The sequence below is a fragment of the Protopterus annectens genome, chromosome 1.part0 (genome assembly GCF_019279795.1).
Source record: "Protopterus annectens isolate FY-2018-M chromosome 1.part0, PAN1.0, whole genome shotgun sequence".
NCBI classification, from domain to species: domain Eukaryota; kingdom Metazoa; phylum Chordata; order Ceratodontiformes; family Protopteridae; genus Protopterus; species Protopterus annectens.
This window is the reverse complement of record NC_056725.1, coordinates 1755021932-1755047758: the sequence shown is the minus strand read 5'-3', so window position 1 is coordinate 1755047758 and position 25827 is coordinate 1755021932. Positions and strand designations below refer to the sequence as shown.

At 39.5% G+C, this 25827-nt stretch overlaps 1 protein-coding gene across 1 annotated transcript in view; it reads right to left on the bottom strand.

Annotated features, from left to right (window-relative positions):
- The window catches only part of RARS2 (arginyl-tRNA synthetase 2, mitochondrial), a 443458-nt gene that overhangs the window by 206611 nt on the left and 211020 nt on the right, over nucleotides 1-25827 (bottom strand). Inside the window, exon 5 of the mRNA XM_044075298.1 lies at nucleotides 7416-7513. Within this exon, the coding sequence (XP_043931233.1) occupies nucleotides 7416-7513 (98 nt within the window). The remainder of the gene's footprint in view (nucleotides 1-7415; nucleotides 7514-25827) is intronic.

The window sequence follows — 25827 nt, the reverse complement described above, 5'->3', positions numbered from 1 at the left end:
AAAGTGGGCACTGCTGTGCTCATCCCTTAAGACTGGTTCCAGGCACAGAATCTTTGCCATTTTTCAGCATAAGATTTTCTAGAACTAGGCCCCATTGCCTCTAAAATGACATCCCATTAGGCAGGCTGCTAGGTTCAGTGTTTGAAGCTGAGGGTGCAGAATCTGGTTCTCTTGCTGAGACAGCAGGGTAGGAGTCTGAGGCAGGTGCCATGGGGCCAACAGTGACACACTGCGCGGGAGGGGGTACCAGTGTTGTCGTGGCCAGGCTAGTGCAATCAAAATCATCCTTGGTTTGCCTTGTTTAGCTTTAGTAGTACTTTGGAGAGCAGAGGCAGAGGAGGAAAGGCATAAACTGATAGGTTTTTCCATCTGAAGGACAGAGCATTCACCTTCCAAGCTTGTCTGTGGGGAGTCCTTGTGCAAAATTTTTCCAATTGATAGTTCTGGGGGGAGGCAAACATGTCTATATCTGGGCTCCCCCATTTGCTTGTCAACATGTTGAAAATCCTTGGTTCCAGTTTCCACTCGTGTAGGTCCATGAGGTTTCTGCTTAGTCTGTTTGCCAGTGTATTTAGTTTTCCTGGCAGGAACTGAGCTTGTAGATACACTTGGTAGCTCAAGGCTGTGTTCGACAATGCCATGGCTAGTCTGCAAAGGGGCTAGGAATGTGTACTCCCCTGCGTGTTTATGTACCACATAACAGTGGTGTTGTCTCTCTATACAATTAATTGTCCAGGAAGAATGTGGTCCTTGAAGGCTGTCAAAGCATTCTGTATAGCTTTTCTTTATGATTGATGTGAAGGTGCATTTGAATTGGGTTCCATTTGCCCTGAATGCACTTCTCTGCCACGTACACCTGCCAGGTGCGCTCCCCCATGCATAGTTTGATGCATCTGTTAGGGTTTGGGCGGCCGCGGTTAGTGTGAATGGTAGTCCCTTGTTTTGGTGGCAGGCCTCTGCCCACCAAAGGAACTCGAGGCGTAGACAAGGAATGACAGGAATCATTGCTTCTAGATACTGAGAATGTTGACACCATAGGCTTTTTAGATATCATTGTAGTTTCCTCATATGCAGTCTTGCATATGGAATTAGAAGAATGCAGGAGACCATGAACCCCACGGCTTGTAGTATTTGCCTTGCAGATAGCAGGATTTTTGTGGCCACTTGTTTGAAGTAGGTTGTCAAGTGAATTTGTTTCTCTGGCGTGAGGAAAGCCATCTGGGAAGTTGTTTTCAAGCTTGCTCCCAGGAATATAATTTGTTGACAGGGTACCAGGTATGATTTCTTTTCGTTTATGGTGTACCCCAGACAAATTATCACCCTTTGTACAAAAGCCAGATGATTCAAAAGTATGTCCTGGTTTTCTGCCTGAATTAGACAATCGTCAAGGTATTGGTATATTTGAATATTTCTTTGCCTGCAAAATGCAATGACTGGAGCTAGGCACTTTGTGAGTACCCTGGGCGCAGCATAAGCCAAAGGGCAGTGCAGAGAACTGATGGTGAGTGTAGCCTGCTTTGAAGCGTAGATATCTTCTGCAAGATTCCCTGATTGGGATGTGCAGGTATGCTTCCTTTAAATTTAGTGCTGCCAACCAGGCATCTTTGCTTAGCATAAGAAGCAACTGGTGAAGAGTCAGCATCTTGAATTTTGGAATCACCAAAAGGTGTTTAGAGTAGGCAGGTCCAGGATAGGACGTCAGGTCCAGGATAGGACGTCATGAATTGTCTTTTCTGGGTACCGGGAAAAATGTCGAGTAGAAACCTTGTTCCCTTTCTTCTTCTGCTACCAACTGAATAGCCCCTATGCTTAAGAGAGAGAAAGAGAGAGAGCACTTGCTTTTGGGCCTCTGCCCACTGATTTGGAGGCAGATCCGGCCACCCGCTTGGAGTTGGTAACATGTGGAAGTGAAATCTATATCCTTGGGACACTACATTTAAAACCCATTTGTCCTGGGTAATGAGTCCCCAGTTCTTTGCATGAAGTTCAATCTTTCCCCCCAAAGGGGCAGTCAGTTGAGAAGTGCTTGGAAGTTTTAAAAAGAAGTCATAGGGACAATTTACCATAGGGGGAGTTTTATTACTCCCAGATTTGGAAGTGGAGGCCACCCACTGCTTAGTCCTGTGTGTCCCCTGGGAATGAAGACTGGGTGCACTGCTGGATCTGGGTTTGGATTGAGAAGGTCTGAAAGAGGCAGGAAAGGACCAATTCTTAGAAGGCCAATGCGTACTAAATTTTGGAGGTTGTACTTGTAAAAAATCTTTAACAGTTTGCATAGATTTAGCTTTTTCCTCCATCTTTTTAAGAACTTCTTCTGCCCTGTTGCGAAACAGGTGGTCCTGATTTAAGGGAGAATCCAGTAATTTTGCTTTAACATGATCTGGCAAGGATTGCTCCTTAAGCCAAGCATGCCTTCTAAGTACAGACCCAGTTACCGCAGCCCTGCAAGATGCCTCTTGTGAATCAAAAACACACTGCAATGTATATTTACCAACTTGTTCAGCAGAATGCATTAAATCCTGTAAATCCTTATTTTCAGCAAAAATCAGGAAACAACATCAGAGGGGGAAGGATTTTTGGCAGTAGTAGCTTTAATGTCCTTGGGTCCCTGTGAAATGGTTTCAGGATCTGCAGTAGGATTTTTGAAAAGGAACTTGTGAGAGTCAGGAATCCTGTAGTATCTATCAGGTTTTCTGGAAGCAGGAGGTAAAGAGTCAGGGGCCATGCTAGATTCTGAAAAGGCATCATCAACAATGTCCAGTACAGGAAGTATAGCTAAAGGTCTGTGCTGGGGCAGGAGTAAGAAATCCCTAAGCCTTGTTTTAGAATCAGAGAAATCCTGATTTTCCCAATAAAAATGCTCCCTGAGAGTATGCAAGGTTTCACCAAAAGAGAAATCCTTTGGGGGGGGGGGCAGAGGGAATAGAGTCCTCAGCATCAGAATCCTCATAGGTAGATAAGGGTAAATCCTGGTCATCAGAGGAAACAGAAATTTCAGAATCCTGGTCAGAAGTATCATAAGCAAACTCAGTTCTAGGTCTCTTAGAGGGAGAAGGTTGGCCCCCCCTGATTAAAGTAATAAGATCTTCAGCCATTCTTATCATTCATTTTTAGGCATAGAGGCCTGACCATGCTGTCTGGGCATCAGTTTTCTAGGCATGGTTTGAGTTTTAGGCCTTGAAAAAGATGGCCGGTTTAATATGCAAGTCAGTAGGCCTGAATACACCCTCAGAAGCTGGTGCCTACACAGCTGCTCCGGACCCATTCAAGGTAGAGACATCCGCAGGTTCCACAGTTGAAGCATCTCGCGGCATACCAGACTCTGAATGGGTCTCAGTAGAGTCCTGCAAATCTGATATCAGGGGCTGCGAAAGCACCTCACTGAGTACCGGTGAATTGGGCAGCCTGTCTGTCTTTATCTTTGTGGTTTTTTTTCGGAATGTCGGTAGTCGAATGGATTACTGAAGACATAGGATAACTGAACCAAGCACCAAAATATTTAGAAGTGCAAATATACAGACGATGGATAGTTCGTGGTTAAAATAAGGCACAAAACTGACAGTGAGGTACGTCGTGGTTAGGACCTAGGCAAGGAACACAGTATGAATGAAAATCTTTATGAGGTATTTGCTTTCCACAAGAAATGCAATTATTTACTTTTACTGACATCAGTTTAGTGCAAGAAAAGTTTCCCCAACAGGGTACTTGGCTTTTAGTTGAAGACTTCGGTTCTGAAACTCGAAAACGAAAATTTCAGGAGTCAGCCGACCGGCGCTTGCAAACTGCTTCTGCTTCAGGCACCACACGGCAAGACAGACTGATGTAATGACATCAGCTGCATGTTTTATACCCCTGACGACCTGACGTCATGGAAGAGGAGACAGCAACCGACGCAGGACCCAAGACTTTGTTAATCAGGTCGACTGAGGGCTACTGCAAGCAGATAACCAAAATGTAATGACTGCAACAGTGAAATACGGAGAACATCCAGAAACTACCTTTCCATTCTCAAGGGATAGAATGGGTATATATCTCACGCCCCACTCTTGTAAAATCTTGTCAGTCAGGGAGATAACTAGAACTTCAGGGTAACCATGTCTAACAAAAAGTTCACCTATATAATCTAATTCAGACATCAGTTCTTCCCTGAGTGTGGTCATGCAGGCCGCTCTGACCATCTGTCCCTTGCATATGTTCCTTTTCTGGGAATAAGGATGTTCACTCAAAGTGAAGATAAGTATTGGAAAATATTTTTTACAGTACAAAGAGGAGACGTATTTATTACACCTTAAGTCTTTCCTGATTTGCACATCCAAAAAATCAAGCACTTTTTCTATCACACTGGATGTGAATTCTAAAAAAAATGGTGGTATGGGTAATAAAATCCAAAAAGGGCTCAATACTATCCTTGGTCCCTTCCACACAATAAAAATATCATCCATGTAATGGAAATAACATCTAGTGTGCTCATAAAAGGGTGAGGTAAATAAAGAATGCTGCTCCCAATATAGAAGAACTATATTAGCGAAAATGGGGGCACAGGAGGCCCCCATAGCTACCCCCCCCATTTGCTTGTAATATGCTCCCTGGAAAAAACAGAAAATTGTTCTTGAGGACCAGTTCCATAATCTCAAGAACCAACTGAAATTCCAGTGGGGAGAGAAAGTCAAAGCCCACAATAATCCCCCGACCCAGCTCAATCCAGTGTCCTGAGGAATCACAATGAACAAGTCCCTGATATCTACTGTGAGGAAGATATAATCCACATTAAAATCCACTTCCTTAAATTTGCTCAAAAGTCCCAAGAATCTATTAAAATATGATGAAACAACCCATAAAAGGGTTTCAACTTGTGTTCTACATACAGGGCCAAAGGCTGTGTCTTAGAGCTGGAAGAAGAGATGATGAGTCTCAAGGGGGGGGGGGTTCTGGGCATCCTTATCAGCTCTGGGAATCCAAAAAATGCCAGGAATCACTGGCTTGAGTGCCTGCAAAAACTCATATAATAGCCCCTTGAAGCAAGTTATCCTCCAGGATCAATCCAAATTCCTATAAGCCAGGTTAATCTCACTCCTAGAGACCTCCTGGTATTTACCATCCTCATGGAGTATATTAAACATTTTCCTGGGGCAAATCCATTCCTCCATGAGGACAACCCCATCCCCCCTGTACAGCTTCATAATCCTAATTCTACTATCCCAAAAAATTATTATTATTACAAAAAGCAATTCCCTCTCGTCCTTAGATAAAGTTCCACAAATGTAATGCTTCTTGTTCTAGACATTTAAACGTTTGCGAATGTCCCCCTCCATTAATGCCTGAAAATTGGCAAAAACAGGGTGTATAGGGGGAACTGGGAAACCAGCCTTAAGTAATGTGAGCTAATGTGGCAATTAAAGTTTGATGCCTGCTCAGCCCCTGGGTTAAATGAACATTCTTCTATCTTACCAGCCATAAAGAAAGAGCTTTAAAATAAGGCTATGTTATGTTATGGCTTTGTTATGATGTTTACATTTTCTACGGTCACTGATGTATTTTTTATGTGTGTATTTTTACATCACCAGCTTGACCACAGTATAACAATAATATATTTATTTGTTATTGTTGCATACTTCTTATTGTTGCATTTTTTACTGCTGTATTTTTTAACCATTCCTTATTGCTGCATTCACTGTTGTACCTTTGTTAAGTCAGTTAATTAGGTATTGACCAATGGAGTATTGTAATGTTAAGTGGTTTAACTATTTAATTGCGAATTAATTAGTGCTGGGTTATTCTGATGAAGTTCCTTTGTGGAATGAAAGTGTTAAATCTCTTTGGTGTACTGGAACATTAAAGAATTTGTTTTTTACCTTGGTAGTTTGTGAATTACTAGGACCTTCCTGATGACCAGTGTGCCCGGGTGTTTTTTGTCAATACAAAGCACCTTTATCATAACAAGCAGTAAAGGGAATATAGGCCATCAACCATATGTACATACACTAATTTACGCATGTATAGGATATTCAATAAATTTAACTCCAATAACAAATTCACAGTTTTACTAATTTCCTCCTATCTGCTCTCCCAGGAAAGGAAACCCTGGCTAAAAGACTTGAAGCAGTGAGTGTAAATAGTTTCTGAAGCCAGTCAAATATGTTGGTTTTGACTTTAGACATAGACACACAGACGCACACAACACTAATGAGTGCGGATTGAAGGTCATAAAGAAGACTGGTTCTAGTGGAGTGTGAAATGTTGTTAAGTAACAGTTATGAGCCCTAAGAGACTCTATCATTCAGTGATGAACTTAATGCATCACAAATGAAATAAAAATGGCTGGAATTGCAACTCTGAAACAGAAGACTTAACTACCAAACTTTAGAATATATTTCATATCTATCCAGTGGTAAGGAGGAAGATTTCACCTTGTACCCCTCTTACTATAAAAACACCACCAATGTAAGTGCTACAAACATGAGAGGCCTGCTTTTCTCATTGAGAAGCTCCTGGAGTACTGTGTTTTTATGGTAGTTAAGGAAAAGACTGACACAACTCATAGTCAAAGATGGTGTGTTCTGACCCCAGACAGGAAACTCAACAGTGCCCATCCACACTGCAGAAATAAAAACTTGGAGCAAATAAAATTTGGTAGCAAAATGGTATGGACAATGAATTTTAACATAGAAGAGGCTCCAGTTGTAATCGAGAACAGTAAGGACTGCCATAGAATGGCAATGATGGGGTGGCACAATACAGTAAATATGTAAAATTCTGTTTCAGAACTGCTGTTGCTTAGGGCTGAAGGGTCTATAAGCTGTTGAATGAGATATCCGCAGATGGCACACCATGAGGAAGTTGAAGAACATTCACAAATGCTTTGTACTTCTTACTTCTGAAGAGCATGAAACAATCAGTTTAATTAATTTGTGTCTTTCGACTTTTCCCAGTTAGGGGTCGTCACAGCGGAACCTCCCGTCCGCTAATGATTGGCCGTAGATTTTTACGTACTGGCTTGCCGGGCCTAACGCACAACCTTCAACGAAGGAATGCCCATTCACGCATGTCGCCACACAGAAGACGCTCTAATTGAGAATCGAACGGGCAACGTTTAACTGTGAGGTGACAACGCTACCGCAGCACTACCACCGCAGTATATGTTTATTTAATATATCCTGCAATTAAAAAATACAGAGTAAACCTGCTAACACAAACAACATAGATGAACAAAGATAGTAGCTACTCAATAAAACAACACTCAAAAGCCATGAGGGAACATATGTAAAAACAGTATTACAACCAGCATTAACAGTAGAACTAATGCAAAATTACTTTGGGAGAGCTTGTTATAATCTAAAAAGAAAAAAACTCTCTTCACCAGTATAAATGCATTCTGCCAGTATGCCATTTGTCACATTTATGCAGAAATAACTTACCTGAATTCCACTACAACATTTTCTTTGGAACATTCCGAAAGCAACTCACTTTTCACTCCATAGTGTACACCATCACTGAAAACTTGCTGCAACACCAACTGTAAACATAAGCACACACAAAACCTCTATCATTCATAGAAGATGAGCAATATTGCAGTTACGACAGTACCAGACTCATCTGCCAATAACCAAAGACTATAAACATACAAAGCACTAATAAAGCAATTCACAATAAGTATTTAGACTATGCTTACTGAACTTAACCAAGCATTATCTATTAACCAGACAAATGTCTAGGAGGTTTGAATTTACTGTAAGCTCACGACCACACACATATGAACACTGTGAACAGATACTGGAAATTACAAATTAAAGCTTTATTTCTGAAGCTATTTTGCAAAACATAACCCATTACATCTGAAAACTAAATTGCAGAACACAGCACAGGCTGCCCTTGGCTGAGCAACCCAGAAGTTACACAATTAACTGTATGATTAGCCTGGCTAATACTTAGCACTACAATACTCACTCAAGTATGATTAATATTTAGCCAGCCTGTAACGTATCAATAATCTGCATTACATTGACCTCACCCCACTGGGTACAGGGGGTGAAGCCTTGATTTCTCCCCAGATGACCAGTGTTTAACTTTTAACTGGAAACAAGTGTGCTGGAAGGACAGATTGGGAAGAATGGGTGTGAGAAGCTGGCACTGGCTCACCCACCCTGGGTGAAGAGTGACGTCCCGGATTGGTAACTGCCAATACTTGCAGAAATACAAGGTGTACTTTCCATAGAAAGTACTTTCCATACAAACTTGCAGTTTTAAAAGTACTGTATTTTCCTTTTTTTCTGTTTCCTAATTGTGTGTTTCTGAACAGTGTGCTGTGTGTCTCTCTGCAGTTATTTTGCTATAAGAGAGGGTATCACTTCTTTGTTATCTGATATTTAATAGCCTACAGGGATTCCAATGTAGAAGTGCTAATCACAAAGTTTGAGAAATTATTTTATGCTCACCTCTGAGAGACTTGCTTGGCTACAAACATCTGCATTACAAGCTAAAGCTAAGTGAAACTTGCAGTAGTGAATTCTAGTCTTCTGTTAAGTACAAACTTGCAGTTTTAAAAGTACTGTATTTTCATTTTTTTCTGTTTCCTAATTGTGTGTTTCTGAACAGTGTGCTGTGTGTCTCTCTGCAGTTAGTTCCCCACCCTCCCTTCCTCTTCCTGCGTTGGTATTAGTGTTGGTACCTCTGGAATTGTCCACCCCTCCTGTAAGTCTGTATTAGAACACTACTCCTGGGTCCATCTCATTTGCTCACTTAACTGAGTACAGTTAGATCATATTCTGAGTCTAGTGTTCACTCTACTTAATACAGAGAGAAGATTTGAGAAGGCCAGCCCACTTAGGTTTTTCCTTCCTCTCTTCTGGCACTTAAAAAAAAAAAATTTTTTTTGCACTTTATTCATTTGCTTTTACTGTATTTGTGTTTCCTCCTACTTTATTTTGCTTTTCTTAAAAGTACTCAATTTTATTTATTCTGCTGCATTTATTACTACTTGGTCGTAACCTGATTAAATTACAACTGTTATTCTAAGTCTTTTGGTTTAAGCACTTGGGCTTCAAACAGGCTGTTTTACATTAATAAGTTTTGTGGTCTGCACTGTTGTGGCAGGACAGGTAGCTCACATCCTTCTAAGCTGGGAATTGCTGACTGAAGGCCCAGTGTCTGCTATTTTAAAAGTGTATTAGTTCTGGCTTAAGCACTTGGGCTTCAGGCCAGATATTCTACATTAAGAAGGTTTGTGGTCTGCACTCTTGTGGGAGGAGAGGCTGGATTCTGCCCTTTTCAGCTGGGGATTTCTGGTCACAGGCTTACTGTGACTGCTTATTTGAACTGTTTCTTTCTGAAATTGGTGAGCCTTGTTGCTGTAGCATAGACCAGATTCAGGCCTGCTGGATCTAGCTTTGTTTGTATAACTTGAACACTGATCCAGGCCATCTTTTTTTGGAGAAGGTTCCCCTGCACCCTAGTAAGCAGGGGTGTGCAGTTAGAACTTATCTGATTGAAGACTGCTGGAAAAGGGCTCAGTTTTGAGCTTTTTTCTGGTTATTTGGGTAACTTGTTTAAATCAGTTTGTTCGTTTTCTATTGTTTATATTTATAGATATATATATATATATATATATGTATATATATATATATATATATATATATATATATATATATATATAAAACATTGCACTTTATTCATCTGCTTCAACTGTATTTGTGTTTCTTCCTACTTTATTACTGGGGGCATTGACTACAACTCTGATCTGCAATATATGAGAATAAGTATCCTTTTATGTGCTTTTAAACAGTTTTTTGAGTGTATCTGCTTTATTTTCTGAAAAAAAAATTATATATATATATATATATATATATATATATATATATATACACACACACACATACTTGTTTCCCTCCTTTCTAAGCTAGTAGAGTCCAGTTTTCAGGTTAGTGCTGAATTCAGGGCTGTGTTACAAATCTCTGTTTGCCCATACCTTACTTGGATAGAAGGAAGTTTCTCTGTTCACCTGTGAGAGAAGGGAGCTTTGAGCAGCCTATCTGTCCCTGGAGGAGTGGTTTCAGCCCAGAAATTAGTAGTTTATTAGCCATTGTGGGCTAATTTCTATCTCTTTCACTTCCCTGCTATAAATACCGTATTTTCCCGGTTTTGCACGCCGGGCAGAGCCAGTTAGCTAGGTTAAAGCTATTCCCGGCTCCACAAAGTCTCCTCTTCAATTTTTCCCTTGAAACTAGACAAACTTTCAAATTAAGCACTCAAGCCATTCATTTCTCAGCCCGGCACTTGCTCAAAACGTATAGCAAGCACTTATAAACCCTAGCACTAGATCCTCCTGTACTGTACAGAAGGACAAGGCTCTCTATTCGACCTTACCAGCCATCCAGTAAAACAGTTCACTGTACCTATCGAAGCATGTCCAAAGGGCAGTTTCAGGTGCACTCTCCAGTCCAACTGGTGAATCTGAGCATTTTGAAGCAATGTTACAACTGCCTCATGTACATAGACAACCCCTCCTCCTACCATCAAAAACTAATATATGCGAGAGATGCAGTTATACAGCCAAACTAGAGGCTAAGCTCTCGCAAGCCAAGACTGGATCAGACAGTCAAGAGGAGAAAGGAAATACTTGCATCACACCACCAGTCTTACATAGACCCATTAAACGACCACCGGAAAAAACAAATACACAGAAACATACTCGGAAGCTCTAAATAAAAATCTGCAAACCAACAGAGACCTCCAAAGCAAACATCCAAGCAACCTCCACCCCCAACACAAACCATGAAACACATACTTCACAAAACCAGTGTGCCATGCAATCACAGCCCTTAAGGCAAAATAACATACCCAACATACTAGTAATTGGTGACTCTATAGTCAGGCACACTGACGTCCCACTCACTAGGCTGAATAAGGAGAAGGTTACTGTTAGCTGCCTGTCGGGTGCTAGGATCCACCACATAACACACTCGGGTCACTACAAATACGACTCTGTCATTGTCCATGCTGGTGTGAATGACCTTAGCCATACCTCCCTGGACTACATGCAAAGAGACATGGAAGAGCTCTCTGATCACGTAGCCCTAACCGGTATGCTCCTGACCCTGAGTAGCATCCTGCCGTCACCAAGAATGATACCATGGTATAAAGAAAAAATTCTCGATTTCAACAATTGGCAGAGTTTCTGGTGTCATACAAAGTGGATCCAGTGTCTGTCCGCCTGGGATGACATGCTGGACAAGCCACGCGACTTCGCTAGAGACGGCTTGCACTTGTCACCCTTAGGCTTTCAAATACCTGCCAAGGCTCTTGCCACCCTCATAGTACCTTTTTTAGGCAAGGCTCAAAAGACAAACCCATCGCCATAAATAGCACAAATAAAAAATGGAGGGTAATGCTACTCAATGCCAGAAGTCTAAACCTCAAAATGCACACACTCGCGGCACTCCTCAGTATGGAGAAAAATCTATATATCTGCAGTAACAGAAAGCTGGTTTAAGGCTCCAAAGAGCACCCCAGCACTACCAGGCTACAACTCATACCATCGGCCACAGAACCCAAACCGAAATACAAAAGGCAGGGGCATATACATATTCATCAAGGATACCCACATCTCCAGGTTAGTGGCACAGCACGATGCTTCAGAGATCATCCACATGCAACTAACAATGGGCAAAACTGCAATTCATATTGTAGCTTGCTACAGATCACCCACCATGTCCCAGGAACCCCATTCCACATTTCTGGAAACACTGGGAAACATAAAGGTCCTACCAAACACCCTAATATTGGGTGATTTCAATTACTCAAACATTAACTGGGAGAACTACTCAAGTATTAACTCCCTTGCCCAAATTTTCCTAGAATTTATAAACTCAAATGCCCTGGTTCAACTGGTCAACACTCCCACCAGAAGTGACAACATATTGGACCTGGTCATCACCAACATGGGCGACCAGTGTTCCACACCAGAGGTCAAACCCTCGCTGGTTAGATCTGACCATAAACAAATCACTTTGGATATCCATATTCCGCCCCCACCCCCCAGACAAGAAAGCCACCGGGAAAAACATTTCAAATGCAAACTTCACGTTACTTAAGACCGAGGTGGAATGTTTCAAAGCCCCCATGCTGAAGGATAACACTGTCCAAACTGCAAAATCCTTCACTAATGCATTCTACGGGCAGCTACAAGAATGCATGGATCATGCCATCCCAAGCAAAATCAAGACTCACTCCTCCAAGAAAAGGAAACTAGTCTGGTGGACTCCTGCCATAAACAAGCTATACAACAGAAGGAGGAAACTAGTACAGAAAAGAGTAAAATCCCAAGAAGGGAAGACATCCCTGATCAGTATCAGCAAGAAACTACGATCCCTCATAAAATCATCCAAGACAAGCTTTGAAACAAAAATTGCCAAGGACTCCAAAGATAACCAAAAGGCATTATTTAGCTATGTCGAGAATCTAAGTGGCAATGCTCAGATCTGCTTGGAGTTAGTGCAGAATGGCACAAAATACACTGAATAGACAGATATCGCCAACATCCTGGCACACAGGTTCAGTGCAAACTTCACCCCCCTCTCACCCCCAAAGGGCCCATAACCCTAACAGAAGAATGTAGAGTCCCTGAAATCACACTCAGGTTAAAACAGCCCTCTCCAAAGCCAAAAACACAGCATCAATGGGGCCAGATGGTGTCACAGGCTGCGTCGTACACAAGCTCAAAGATGAACTAACCCCTCACTTAAACACACTGTTCAAACTCATCCTCTCCACAGGCTACATACCCATAGAGTGGCGCAGAGCAACGGTTATTCCGCTTCACAAAGGTGGAGCCAGAACAGACCCCGGGAACTATCGCCCTATAAGCCTGACTAGCTTGGTCTGCAAGGCTATGGAGCGCATCATCACAGAACTCATTAACAGAGACATTGGGAACCTCCAAACACTGGACCCTACCCGGTTTGGCTTTAAGGGAGATCATGCCTCCTAAACCTGGTGGACTTCTTTGAGACATTTACCAAGGCTATATATGAGGGAAAGGTGGTACACACAGCCTACCTAGACCTCGCTAAAGCCTTCGACACCATTCCCCATTCTGGTATTATAGACAAGCTCATCAGCCTGAACATAAACCCCTACGTCACAAGATGGGTTGCTAACTGGCTCACAGACAGAACCCACATGGTGAGAGTTGCGGGAGCTAAGTCCGACTCTAAACTGGTTACAAGTGGCATTCCCCAGGGCTCAGTCCTAGGACCCCTCCTGATTGGCATATACTTCTCAGAGGTAGAAGCAAGCACAGGAGGAGCATGGTTGACCAAGTTCGCAGAAGTCTGCAAACTAGGGGCTATAACTGACTCTCCGGCTGACACAGACATCCTACAAAAGGGTCTCACCGAGACGGATACTTGGTGTCAAAATCATGGCCTCAAGCTAAAGGCCAAAAAGTGCATAGTCATCCCCTTTGGAAAAAACAAAATACCCACAAACTACCACATAGGTGGTAGTCCCCTAAATACAGAAGACTTAATAAGGGATCTGGGGACACAAGTAGATCGTAATCTCACCTTTCATAATCACATTGCCAAAGTGGTTAGAAAATCCTTCTACATGGCCCACCTAATCACAAAAGGGTTTGCATCCAGATCAAAAGAGGTCATTGTGCCCCTCTACTCATCAGACCCATCTTAGAGTACAATGCCCCATTTGGGATGTACCTTACAAGACACCTGCAACATCTGGAAAGACCACAGAAGTATCTCACCAAGAGGATCAATGGCCTCAAACAGATGCCCTTTGCAGCTCGACTAAAGAAACTCCAGTTGTACTCGGTTGCATACTGCCTACTCAGAGGTGATCTTTGCCTGACATACAAGGCCATGTCCAACCCAGAACTGATGAACATGCTCCACCTACAGAAAACCTTATCCCCCCTCGAGCCACATGTTCTAGGGATCTAAACCTCACCACAACAATAAAAAGGACGTGCAGGAGGGATAGATTCCTGTCCCAGAGACTTCCCATGCTTTGGAACAAGATCCCAATCTACATTAGGCAGAGCTCCTTGCTAACACTCTTCAAAAGAAACCTTGACGAGTGGATGGGAAACAGAAAGTTTACCTTGGGGATCACTTCAGTGGCTCTGCTGGACAGAGGTACAGGGAACTAATCTAAGGGGGCGGCGAAAGCCAACACATTCTGGCTAGGCTTATAAATGCCTTCAGGCAGATAGCCTAGTACCCACCTATGAACCCATAGCAAAAAGACAAGCATGCATAAACTGTAATGTAGTGTGTTGCTTGGCTAGCAAACAAGGCATGTGTGAAAGCTTGTATAGCATGTATGCTCATCCTGGGAAGCAGCAGATGTGTACAGCATGCAAGCCACTGAAGGAAGGGTGAGGATATTCTACACGTAGGCCCTCTTCACTAGCACCAGACTGTTATCTCTATTAAGGAACAGCTTGTCTGTCATAGCTTACTTGCTCATAGAATCAATGGGCTGGAGAGCTCTCATATGGACCAGAAAAGCCTGGCTCTTTAATTCATGAAGTAATGAATGGGTGAGCTGGTGCAGAATGGGGAGGCCATTAGGTTACATCTAGGGACACAATAAAAATAAATATCAGGGGTGCAAGATCTCCAAATCACTAATTAATCTTCTTAGATTGACAGGCCATCCTCAGGAAATCTTCTTGCATTAATCTCAAAGTGTTTTTACCTTGCAAAAAGGCCACTGGCTATTAGTGGCTACTTTCATCTAGGACCAGGCCAAAAACGGGCAACTAATATGTAAACAGAAAGTGAAGACAACAATAAATAAAAGCTGTACATGAGGTAGATACTCCATACTCATCAAAAAGCTGAGAATCTACAGCTATGTGAGGGTGGTCACCATAGCATGGTGGACTGCTAACAAACTTATGCAGCTTTCAGAAAAAAATATTGGAGCCTGTGGTTTTTTAACAATCAAGTCCAAGTTCTCCAACTATAACACTAAAAATAAGGTATGTGAAATTCTTTCTTTTATGCCAAATCTTTTCTTTTTGTCTACAGCAAATTTATATCATGAGACTTTCAGTTGTCAGAATCTGTACTCAGTTTTTAAGAAATCCTAACGGGGTGAAAAATAACATCAGCACATTGCTTATATGCACATAAATTGAGCGGCAAGTACTTCCACATTCCCTGCAATTTTTTTCTCACCAGTCCCCACCCTCATCTGAATGAACAGGCTTGTTCACGAATTAAAAAAAAAAAAAAGTGAAATGATAGCAGATGTGAAAGAAGTCTTAATAATACAGCCATATACATCTCAAAGGCAAGACTCCAAAATGTCTGCAAACAGAAGTGGCCATGAAATCCAGTAAGTATACTCAAAGCAGAAATGCTAGGACCAACATCTCACCTAACTTGGCTGGATGGCTATCCAACCAATGTAGCAGCCTCTCAACTTTGTTTTCCAAAGTTGGGTTAACACACTGATGAAGCCTGATTCAAATTTGAAAAAAATACCACCTAACAATAATAATAGTATATAGCAAATAATTACATAAATATAGTTTATTCTCAGGGAGGGTCTTCCTGCCCTTACGAACAGCACTTAAAAAAACACTAAGAGAAATATTACAGCTCTAACTCTTTTTTGTAGTAGTTACTGCCAACGGAAAACTGTCATATTTCATAAATCTCTGTAATGTGGTACACATGTTGTAATGGGCAGCTTTTCTTCCTGGGCCTCCAACAAAATAAAAATATTAAAAAAAATTCAAATCAAGAGAATGTTAAGCAGAACTATAATGTTAGTAGATTTGTTAAAAAATAGTATAAAAGAATGATAATGATGAATTGGTACTGGGTCAACATTTAACACCAGTTCCAATACAATATTAGATGGCTCTGTGTAAGAAATGTTTTATTATACAATGACCCACCCATTAATATTCCAAAACGTGCACTCTGATTGGTCAGCGTGCCCATTGTAAATCAGACTTGTACTAATGGCAAAAGGTACGGTCGCCCGGACTTTTTCCATTACTATAAGTCTTTTTTTGTGTTAGGCAGCAATGAAGAACGAAGAGCTCCGTTGCTGTAATCACTCTATGTTAAACATACCTTAAAAAAAAGCAACGTAGATCTTCCTTTCTCCGTTCCTTTTTTTAAAGCTGCCTTGTTATGTTAAACTCGTTTAACATAGCGAAACAGCTTTAAAAAAAGGGAACGGAGATCTTCCTTTCTCCGATGCTTTTTTTAAAGATATCTCGCTACGTTAAACTAATTTAACATAGCGAGACAACTTTAAAAAAGCAACAGAGGTCTTCCTTTCTCCATTGCTTCCTCTACACACAGCTCTGATGTACTGCGTAAGCATACGCATGCGCAGTACAATAGAACTACTCCAGGATACTGGACAGGTGCAGAAGGGCAGCACAGAAGCATTATACAATGCCATTATTTATGAAACTTAAGTATTTTTTTTCTTAGGTAATGTCATTGTATAATAGCAATAACCCACTTCTGGGTGTGAGTAATGCTGGATTTACCCACAGTTGTGTTTGTTTGGCCACTCGGGCTTCACCCTCGTGACCAAACCACACCAACCGTGGGTAAATCCAGCATTACCCACACCCAAGCGTGGGTTATTGCTTACGTATTAGATACAGATTAAATATCAGGTGGCACAGAGCTCTATGGCTTACCTAGTGATTTACTGAAATGGTTCTGAAAAAGAGATCTTAATGGCCTACTTGGAGTATTCTTATAAACAAGATTTGTAATAGAAGAGCACTCGTATGGTTTATACAGTATATCATGTGTTGCTCTGACCTGTGAGTATTTAGGTTTCCTTAACTTAAGCCAGTTAAATTTCAGTAATGCTAAGCACAGGTGTTTTTGCTATTTATTTAGCCTGATTTGTTAACGAAGGTAGAGCAATGATCCAAGAGGACCTATTTCAGGCTCAGCCTTGATGCAAAAAAAATGCAGATATTGAAGGACATATTTATTTATTTATTGACATTTCATTATCAGGAAAGTCCAACTGGGTAGCAGCCCATTTTCAGTTGAGACCCAGGGAGAAAAAGCTCCAAAGTGTTACAACATATATTAACAATAATAATTTTATAGTCTTTAAAATAATACAAAACTACAGTTTAAATAATTATACCAAATTAGACATATGAAAACACTGGTTAAGTACAGATACGAGTTATATCACAATGATTTAATAGATATAGAAATTTTAGCCAGTTTATAGAGTAATTAAAGATAAATTAGTATAGCACAAACAGGAATTGCAACGCAAAGTGAGAGAAAAACAGGCTTATGATATACTTAGAGAGAAAGCCAATGAAGAGAAACTGATAGAAGTAAGGGAGTGAGTGAAGAAGGGAGAGTAAAATATAAGGTAAGAAAAGGTATTTGTTCACATTTAGGGATATAGTTTATCCGGGTGCTGAGCAAGAACAGAAACAGCTTTTGGCTAGGAAGTCTTTCAGAAAGGTTTTGAAGGATAGGAGGGAGAGTACTGACCTGACAGATACAGTTAAGAAGCTCCAGGCCTTAGCAACATGGTACAAGTACAGACAATCCCCAGCAGATATGATATGTTTGTGGACAGGCAGGAGTTTATGGTCATTGGATTGTAATGACTGACTGGGAACATAGTTGTGTAGAATGTTATTTAGTGCTAGAAAGGCAGATAGATTCTGGATAATTTTATAGGGGATAAGAAGCTGGGTACATGCTAGTTGATGGGGTAGTTCTCACCAACTTGGGCTGTTTAGTGCTACACAGTGGTGGGTTCTGAAAGGGGTATTGGTTGTAAATTTAGCAACTTTATTATAAAATTGTTCAAGTTTTGATTTTTTGTGATGCCTGGAGGTTAGTAAGGATGGAAATAGCAAAAAAAAAAGAATTGTGGGGAGGAAAACACTAGTGGCAGGTGTAACGTCAGTTGCATTGATGAGAACGTTGTTGGCTCTATAAAGCATTCTTAGTTTTTGATGAGTTTCTCTTATGTAATTTTGTATATGCAGGTTGAATTTAAGATCATGCACTATCATCTCTGATAATTTGCTATGAGAAGTGACTTCAATGGCTGTATTATCAAGAGAGAGGACTTTACATTTTGTTTTGTTTTTTTTCATGTGAGAGGGAATTGGGGGGAAAAATAGTACTTTTTTTTTTTTTTTTGGGTTGAGCATGATTTGTGAGTTATACCGCCATGTTTCAGTTGCTGTTAAAGCTTCCTGAGTAATTTTTTGGAGGTGTGCCATGTTGTCAGATCTGCAAATGAGTGTGGAGTCATCTGTGTACTGCACGTGTGTGGATGTGTGGAGAGTGTTGGTGAGAATGTTAAACAAGAGGGAACCACGGACTGCGCTTTGTGGTACACTGGTAGTGACTGGAAGGTATGGCGAGATGGTGGAGTCCCATTTTACTGACTGATACCTACTGGATAGGTAGCTTTTGAATCTTAGAGGGATGGGCTGAAAGAAATCTAATGAGAACATCTGAAGTAGAACTTTGCTCTGACAAACTGTGTCAAAGGCTTAGACAAGTCTAGAAATAGGGAGAAGACTAGTTTACCGTTATCTTCAGCTTTAATGACAGCATTGATATAGGTTAGAAGTGCAGTGTTAGTACTATGGAAAACACAGAAACCATATTGTGTGGGGGATAGGAGTTCTTCCTGCAGGGGATAATTTAACAATGGTTTTTGAACACATTTTTCAAGTATTTTGGAGAGGGGGTGATAAGATTGCCATAGGTCTAAAGTTAGTAATGTCTACTGAATTTCCTTCTTTGTGCAGAGGTATGTCTGACTTTTCCAGAGACACAGAATGTGGGATTCCTGGACTGACCTATTTATAAGGATTGAGACAGGGTAGGCAATGCTATCAGCTGTTATTTTAAGGTACTTACTTGGAAGGTCATCAGCTGAAGCACAGCATGGTTTGAGTGTAAGAGTAGTTTTATAAAGGATGTGGGCACAGGTTTGAAGGTGAAGGTGGATGTGGTGATGCGTGGCTGTTGGGCAGGATTGGGATTAGATGTTGAAGAATCCTTGGTTAGAGATGCTATACTACCTATAAAATAAGAGTTAAATTGTATTGCGGTTCGGGTGATGAGTAACTGGGAGAGGGGTTAGGGCTGAATTTATGGTCAGCATGCAATATTTCTTTAATGGCTGTACAGAATTCTTTAGGGTTTTGTTTACTATTATTCTGAAAGTTATTATAGTATAGTTTTTGTCTTCATTAATTTGCTTTTTAGTATGATTATGAAGCATTCTGAAGTTTAAGATATTGTGGTGTTTTATATTCTTACTATTCTTTCCATTCTTTTTCTTTATTCTGCATTACCATTCTACTCTTTCTGGAATGTCAATTTGCATTACTTGTTTTAGTCTCTTCCTTTTAGACAGTGCAAGGATATTTAGGAAAGTTGTACTGAATTAATTTACAGCATCATGTAAGGGGATGATTTTTTAGGAAGCTCCAGTTAACAGATGAAAGGATAGTAATGAACATTTCTGGGTTAAAATTGGACCGGCTGTGTGTCATTTTCTAAACATGTTGTTTACGTGGATATGTGAGATGTCGAGTTGTATAGATTGGGGGATGATCACTGAGACAGTCAGACTTTGTACCTAAGGAAGTATATTTGCTAGGGTCTGATACTAGGATCCAGTCTAAAAGGGAATTTGATGTCTTGCTATAATGTGCAGGGTATTAATTAGTTGTGTGAAACCACATACGTTTACAATAGATGTAGGGGAGTTAGAGTTTATGTCCAACCATTTGGACATTCACATTACCTAGTAGCATTTTTTCTTGTGGAATTGTTATGGATAACCAATGTAGTATATTCTCAGTATAGTTGTATTGTCGCAAGGAGGGCTATAAAGAACAGTAAAACCAGTCAGGAAAGTAATAAGAAGCTTATTACAACTGGTAGCACATAAAACACAGGTATACAAAATAATGAACATTAGAGAATGTAACATCTGTCATAAAAGCAATTAAAAGGACTTAACAGATTGTCATTCATTTCCTGTTTAAATGCAGTTATTAAATACAGGGTAACAATTATACGTTCAAGGTTAATAGCAATGGATAAAAGGGACTTGCAAGATGGTTGCACATTATTTAATTTCAGCTCCTCCAGTGTGAAAACAGAAACTGAGAAAAAAGGCCTAGTGATATTTATCAGCTGTGAGTAAAATTCAGTTAAACTTCAATTAAACCACAGTAATTATTAAAGCAGTAAAACAACAAGTTGGCAGATAAAATCCAAGAAAAGTTTTATTCCATCACACTTCTAGAGCCTCGACCAGTCTTCAAGGAAAGAATTTGGTTACTGGCTAGTAAGTACACTGCCCGGATGTCAGCAAAGAGAAATTTGGATAACCTGAATGAAAATCAACAAGAAAAGGTGAAGAGAAAACACAGGCTGTGAAGAATCATGTAGCTGTTTAGCAAAAAGCAGTTTAAGTTTCAGCTTTGATACAACAGATAGCATTTGGTTATTTAGAGAAAATAATAAATCAAATGTACTCAAAGGTAAATAAAACAAATGAAACACTAAAGGAAAAGATCAGCTCAAATAACAAAAGGCTGTTAAAAACAGAAGAAACTTTAAGTAGCTATTCAGACGAAAAGATAAAACTGCAAAATCAAAGGCTAAAATTAATAAAAGGATGGTGGAGTATGAAGCTTCTCAAAAAGAACCTTTAAAAAAAAAAAAAAAAACAGTAGAGTTAGAAGTACAGAGAAAACCTCAGATTTTCAGTTGTTACCAGAGAAACTGGAAGGGACAGACTATATTAATTTACAAAGCAGGCTGTAATATGCTCTTTAGCAAGGGTAACCTTAATTTTAAGATTAGGCAATATATGTGTGTGCAGCTATCAATTTGGGACAATTGTTCCTATCTGATAAGTTAAACTCCATTTACTGAAAATGTACATAGTTTTGCATGCAGGTTCTAAATTAATAGGGGATGGGGCTGTTCTGAAAACTTATTTAGATTTTGAGGGGTTTTATTAAAGCAAAAAGTCTTGAAAAACATGACATAGGTTCAAATGGAGCTAAGAAATGACTGTGTAAAAGTTTAGCATGCCAACATTAGTGTGTATAATACACATTAAAAACTGTCAGATAAAATAGTTCGGAGTCATAGCTTTTTATCATAATGGCTACTCTATCCATATTATCTTGGATTGTAACTAGTTTTACAGGTATAGACAAAAAGGAAAGAATAATGAATTAATAAATGCAGAGTCGAAATAGCAATGCTGCATGAGACACATTTGGAAAGAAATAACCATATGAATTTGACAAAGAAATAATTTCAGATCAATATTCAGCAGAATATCATGGGTAAGGGAAGTGATACTACCGACTGCTACAGTGACACCAATAGTGACAGAAGAGGGGGGGGGCAATGGTAGATTTATGGTAGTACGGGACTATTGGCAAGGGAGGAGGATTATGGTGTCATGTACTTATATTCCACCAAAGGCAACTATTATGGAGGTTAAGAAAATTTGGAGAGGCAATCAGCTTTCAACAGGGATTACTTACAAGTGAGGACTAAAACTTAATTTGCAATAGTAATGATGTATCAGTGGAACTTGGAAGGGAAAATGTTACAAAACAGGGTAGATTTCTGAAGAAATTTATGAAAATATTTAGAATGGAAAATGTGATTTTAGTAGTAGGAAGTCAAACAGAATTTACATATTACTTTTTATGGTAAAATAATTAGGCTACATTGTACAGAAATTACATTTTACAGGAATGTGTGTGTGCATTTACTTGAAAGCTTTGACACACATTTCATAGATTCACAGATTAGTACTAGACTAACTGCCCTTGCGGGCCATTTTAAGCCTAGCCAATTATCCCTTGTGAGACTCAAACCTGCCACCTTGTATTTGTAAGGCAAGCACCTTAACCATTAGGCCACCCTCCCAACATCTAATAACTATTTCACCTCATACAATGATGAAAACTAAGAAAAAAATGCAAGATAACGAAGTAAAAGTAAGACACCCAGTCTTTCCTACTGATCTGTTAAAATGAGAGGAATTTAAAGAATGGGTAATAAATTATTCGAGAGTTACTACGGAAGATAGAACTATCTTTAGATGTTACAGCCAGTGAGTGAGATAACATGAAAAAGGAGTTTACAACTAGGGTAGAAACAAAACAGAAATATATATGGTTAAGAAGTCACAGGAATTACTTAGAAGGACTCTCAAAAGTTAAAGTACTGAACATGAAATAAAATCTCAAATGCAGAGTGTTAAATAGAAAATGAGGGCATACTTGAACAACATGCACAGGTTTAGAAAGACTGATGTCAAGCAACTTTTTCAGATGATAATTCCCAAACACAAAATTTTTTAGCACAATGATTTAGACAACAGGAAGAAGAAAGGGTTGTTGCCAAACCTGGGGAACCTATGACAAGAAAAATAAGCAGAAATCCTATAGAGATAATTTAGAAATGTTATCAAAATTAGTAGAGGAGTATGGAAAACAAGAAATATCACAAATGGAAATATTTATGGAAGACTTAATTATACCATGGTTAGATGAAGATAAGTCTCAACAACTAATAGTTAAGATAGGAGAAGATGAGATAAAAATGCTAATGCATAATCAATATGCAGGGAATTTTCCAAGAACAGATGGTATTCTTGTGGAAGTTTGGAAGTTAGGAGGAAATAAAGTGATAAAGAGCTGGATGATTTTTAAAAGTATTTTAAAAGGAGGGCAAGCACCAGCATCTTGGAAGAAAGCTGTAGTGGCTGTATTACCAGAGGGTAAAGACCCAACAGATCCAGCTTCAGACCAATCCCATTTAAATTTTAAATCATGATTATAAAAATGTTTATGTCCATACTAGCTAAAAGAATGGTAAAGATGTTGCCAAAATTGATAGATATAGATAAATGCAGTTTTGTGGAGGGCAAGCAAACATTTGACAACATTAATACAACAATGACAGCTCAGTGGGAAGTGAAATGTAAGAAAATACTGGTGAGTTTGGTTGATCTTGCTGCAGAGAAAGCTGGGACTTTATGGTAGTGTATCGTAAGCATTTGCATTCCCTAATACAATAATAAGGTTAATTAGAAGGTTATATGAAGCATCAGTGGTAAGAATTAAATTCCCTCCCACAAGCTGTGTTTGAATAGAGGAACCAGGTAGTAGGTGTCCTTTTCTCCCATTGTTTGCTTTATATTTAGAGCCATTGACAAAGAAAGTATGCGAGTCAGAAATTCAAGGATGCAATTGGTATGGTGATCAAGAAAAGTTGGCTTTATTTGCAGATGATATTTTGTACTTGAAAAATCCATAATAGGACATGTCAGTGTAATGGAACATTTTTTGGCAGTTTCAAGTCTGTTTGGGATATAAGATTAATGAAGATAAACCAAAGTCTATAGCCATAAGTTGTGTGCCCAACTCAAGTTGATGCAGTAATGCCAATATTTATGGGGACATAAGATGAATTACTTAGCAGTATGGATTATAAAGGCTTCTTTTATGGTAAGTAAGGGTGTGTGGAAAGAGACTAAATAAAAGATCATTAAAGACAGAGAACATGGAAGCTCTTGTTTATGGTTGTAGATAAGAAGATACAAACAGTGAAAACGTTTTCAGTTCCTTTGGTTTTATAAACATGTCAGGCTTAATTTTTGTCACTCAGAGGAAAAGTTGTGAGCAATAATTAAAGGGTTGAAACAATTTATCTGGGGAGGAGAATGGGCCCAGAGTTAAGTGGGTTAAGTTGATCCTCCTAACAGAACAAGGTGGTATAGGATTATAATGGATATTTTAGAGCTATGCAATTAATGATCATATACACAACACAAGCAGAAGGTGGGATGAAGCCAAGCAGAAGTTTGGACTGCAGGATTAGACTTCCCTACCGGGGTTTGATATCCCAAGTACAAGCAAACAGATGGGGATAGAGGAGTCCTAATTGGAAAAAAAAACTTGTTTTGGTAGCGTTTTTAGTCGAATCTAGAGCAGAAGCTGCCACTAAAGAAGGGATAATTAGTATGGCAGATAGACTACTGCATGATTGTTTGTTTGTGTCTTTCGGCTTTTCCCAGTTAGGGGTTGCCACAGCGGAACTCCGGTCCGCTAATGATTGGTAGTTGATTTTTACGTGCCGAGTTACCAGCCCTGACGCACAACCTTCAATGAAGGTACGCCCATTCATGCATGTCTCCACGCAGAAGATGCTCTAGCTGAGAATCGAACCAGACAGCATCTTACTGTGAGGCATCAACACTACCGGAGCACCACCACTGACTGCTGCATGATAACTTTAAGAATCAATAAGAGGAGGTTAGCCAAGACCAAGAAGAGAGACATGGAACAATGGTAGGACATATGTATGGCTCCAAAGTATGCAACACAGTCCAAAAGCTTAGGATTTTTGCATAGGTAGTTTTATACCTCCAGTCGACTTCTAGTAGATTTTAACAATTCACTACATAGTACTCCATGAGAAATATTGGGAACAAATGATTGCAACCAAGGAAATATTTTTTGAACTGGGGCACAGGATCTGAACTGCCTAGACATAGTAAGGTATTATTAAGTTTTATTATATTGGTTGCCAAAAAAGCAATTACTAGAAAATGGAAATCAAAATCTAAACTGATAGGATGAAATCACTATCTAAAGTACTGAACATTGCCAAAGAGAAAAAAAGAACTGGGAAGTGGGATTTTTAGAAAAGGGAAGGAGCAAACATAAAAATAAATGGCAGTTGTAGGAATGAAACCTTCAGACTACTGCCTGGGGGGGGGGGGAGGACTGGGGTTTAAGGGAAGGTAAGAATTGAGCAATTTATGTATCTTTGGACCAAATGACAGTTATAAAGAAAGAAAAAATAATGTATAATGTGTGTAAATGAAAAAAAAAATGTTAATAGAGTTTGCCTTATTTTCTGTTAATGTACGAGTGTCTATGTCTTAAAGTGATAATTTAATAAAGTGTTTAAAATGATACATGGCTTTTATTTTCAATTTTTAGGGACAAATAAGAAGGCTGTAGGAAATAAATATTTTAACCTAGGATTGACAGAAAATAACTAATATGGGAACTGATGAAAAGTATTGAAAGAAAAACTGGTAAAACAGCAAATAAGTATAAAGAAATGGCTCAAACTGGGAATTAAAGATTACAAGCAGTACCAGAATAAACTGAAGGGAATGACTGTAAAGACTTTATTTGAAAATGCCCCAGCACGCGGACTGGAGTTTCTGTTGCTGATATTAAAACAGAATGAGCACACATATAAAGTATTCTTAATGAGAATAAGAAATCAGCAGAGACCTATCCTGGTTAAACTGTTGATATACCCAGCTACAAGAAGAAAGGCTATCTATTTTGCGAAAGGAAAGAATAATCTTAACATTTGGAAAGAGAAGAATTTAATTAAAGTGGATGGGTTCCTCTCTGATCATTTCTGCTTGAGCAGAGGAGCCAGGCAGGAGTGTTCTATTTCCCCTCTGTTAATTGCATTATATTTAGAACCACTGGCAAAGAAAATTACGGACTCAGAAATTCAAGGATATAATTGGCATGGTAATCAAGAAAAACTGGCGCTATTTACAGATAATATTATTTTATACCTGATGAAACCAGAAAAGGACATTTCATTGTTGTGGAACATTTTGAGACAGTTTCAAATCTTTTCAGGTTACAAAATTAATGAAGCTAAAACAAAGGTAGTAATGGTAAATTATGTACCCACACAAGGACTGGTTCAGCAATATCCGTATGTATGGGGACATGATAAA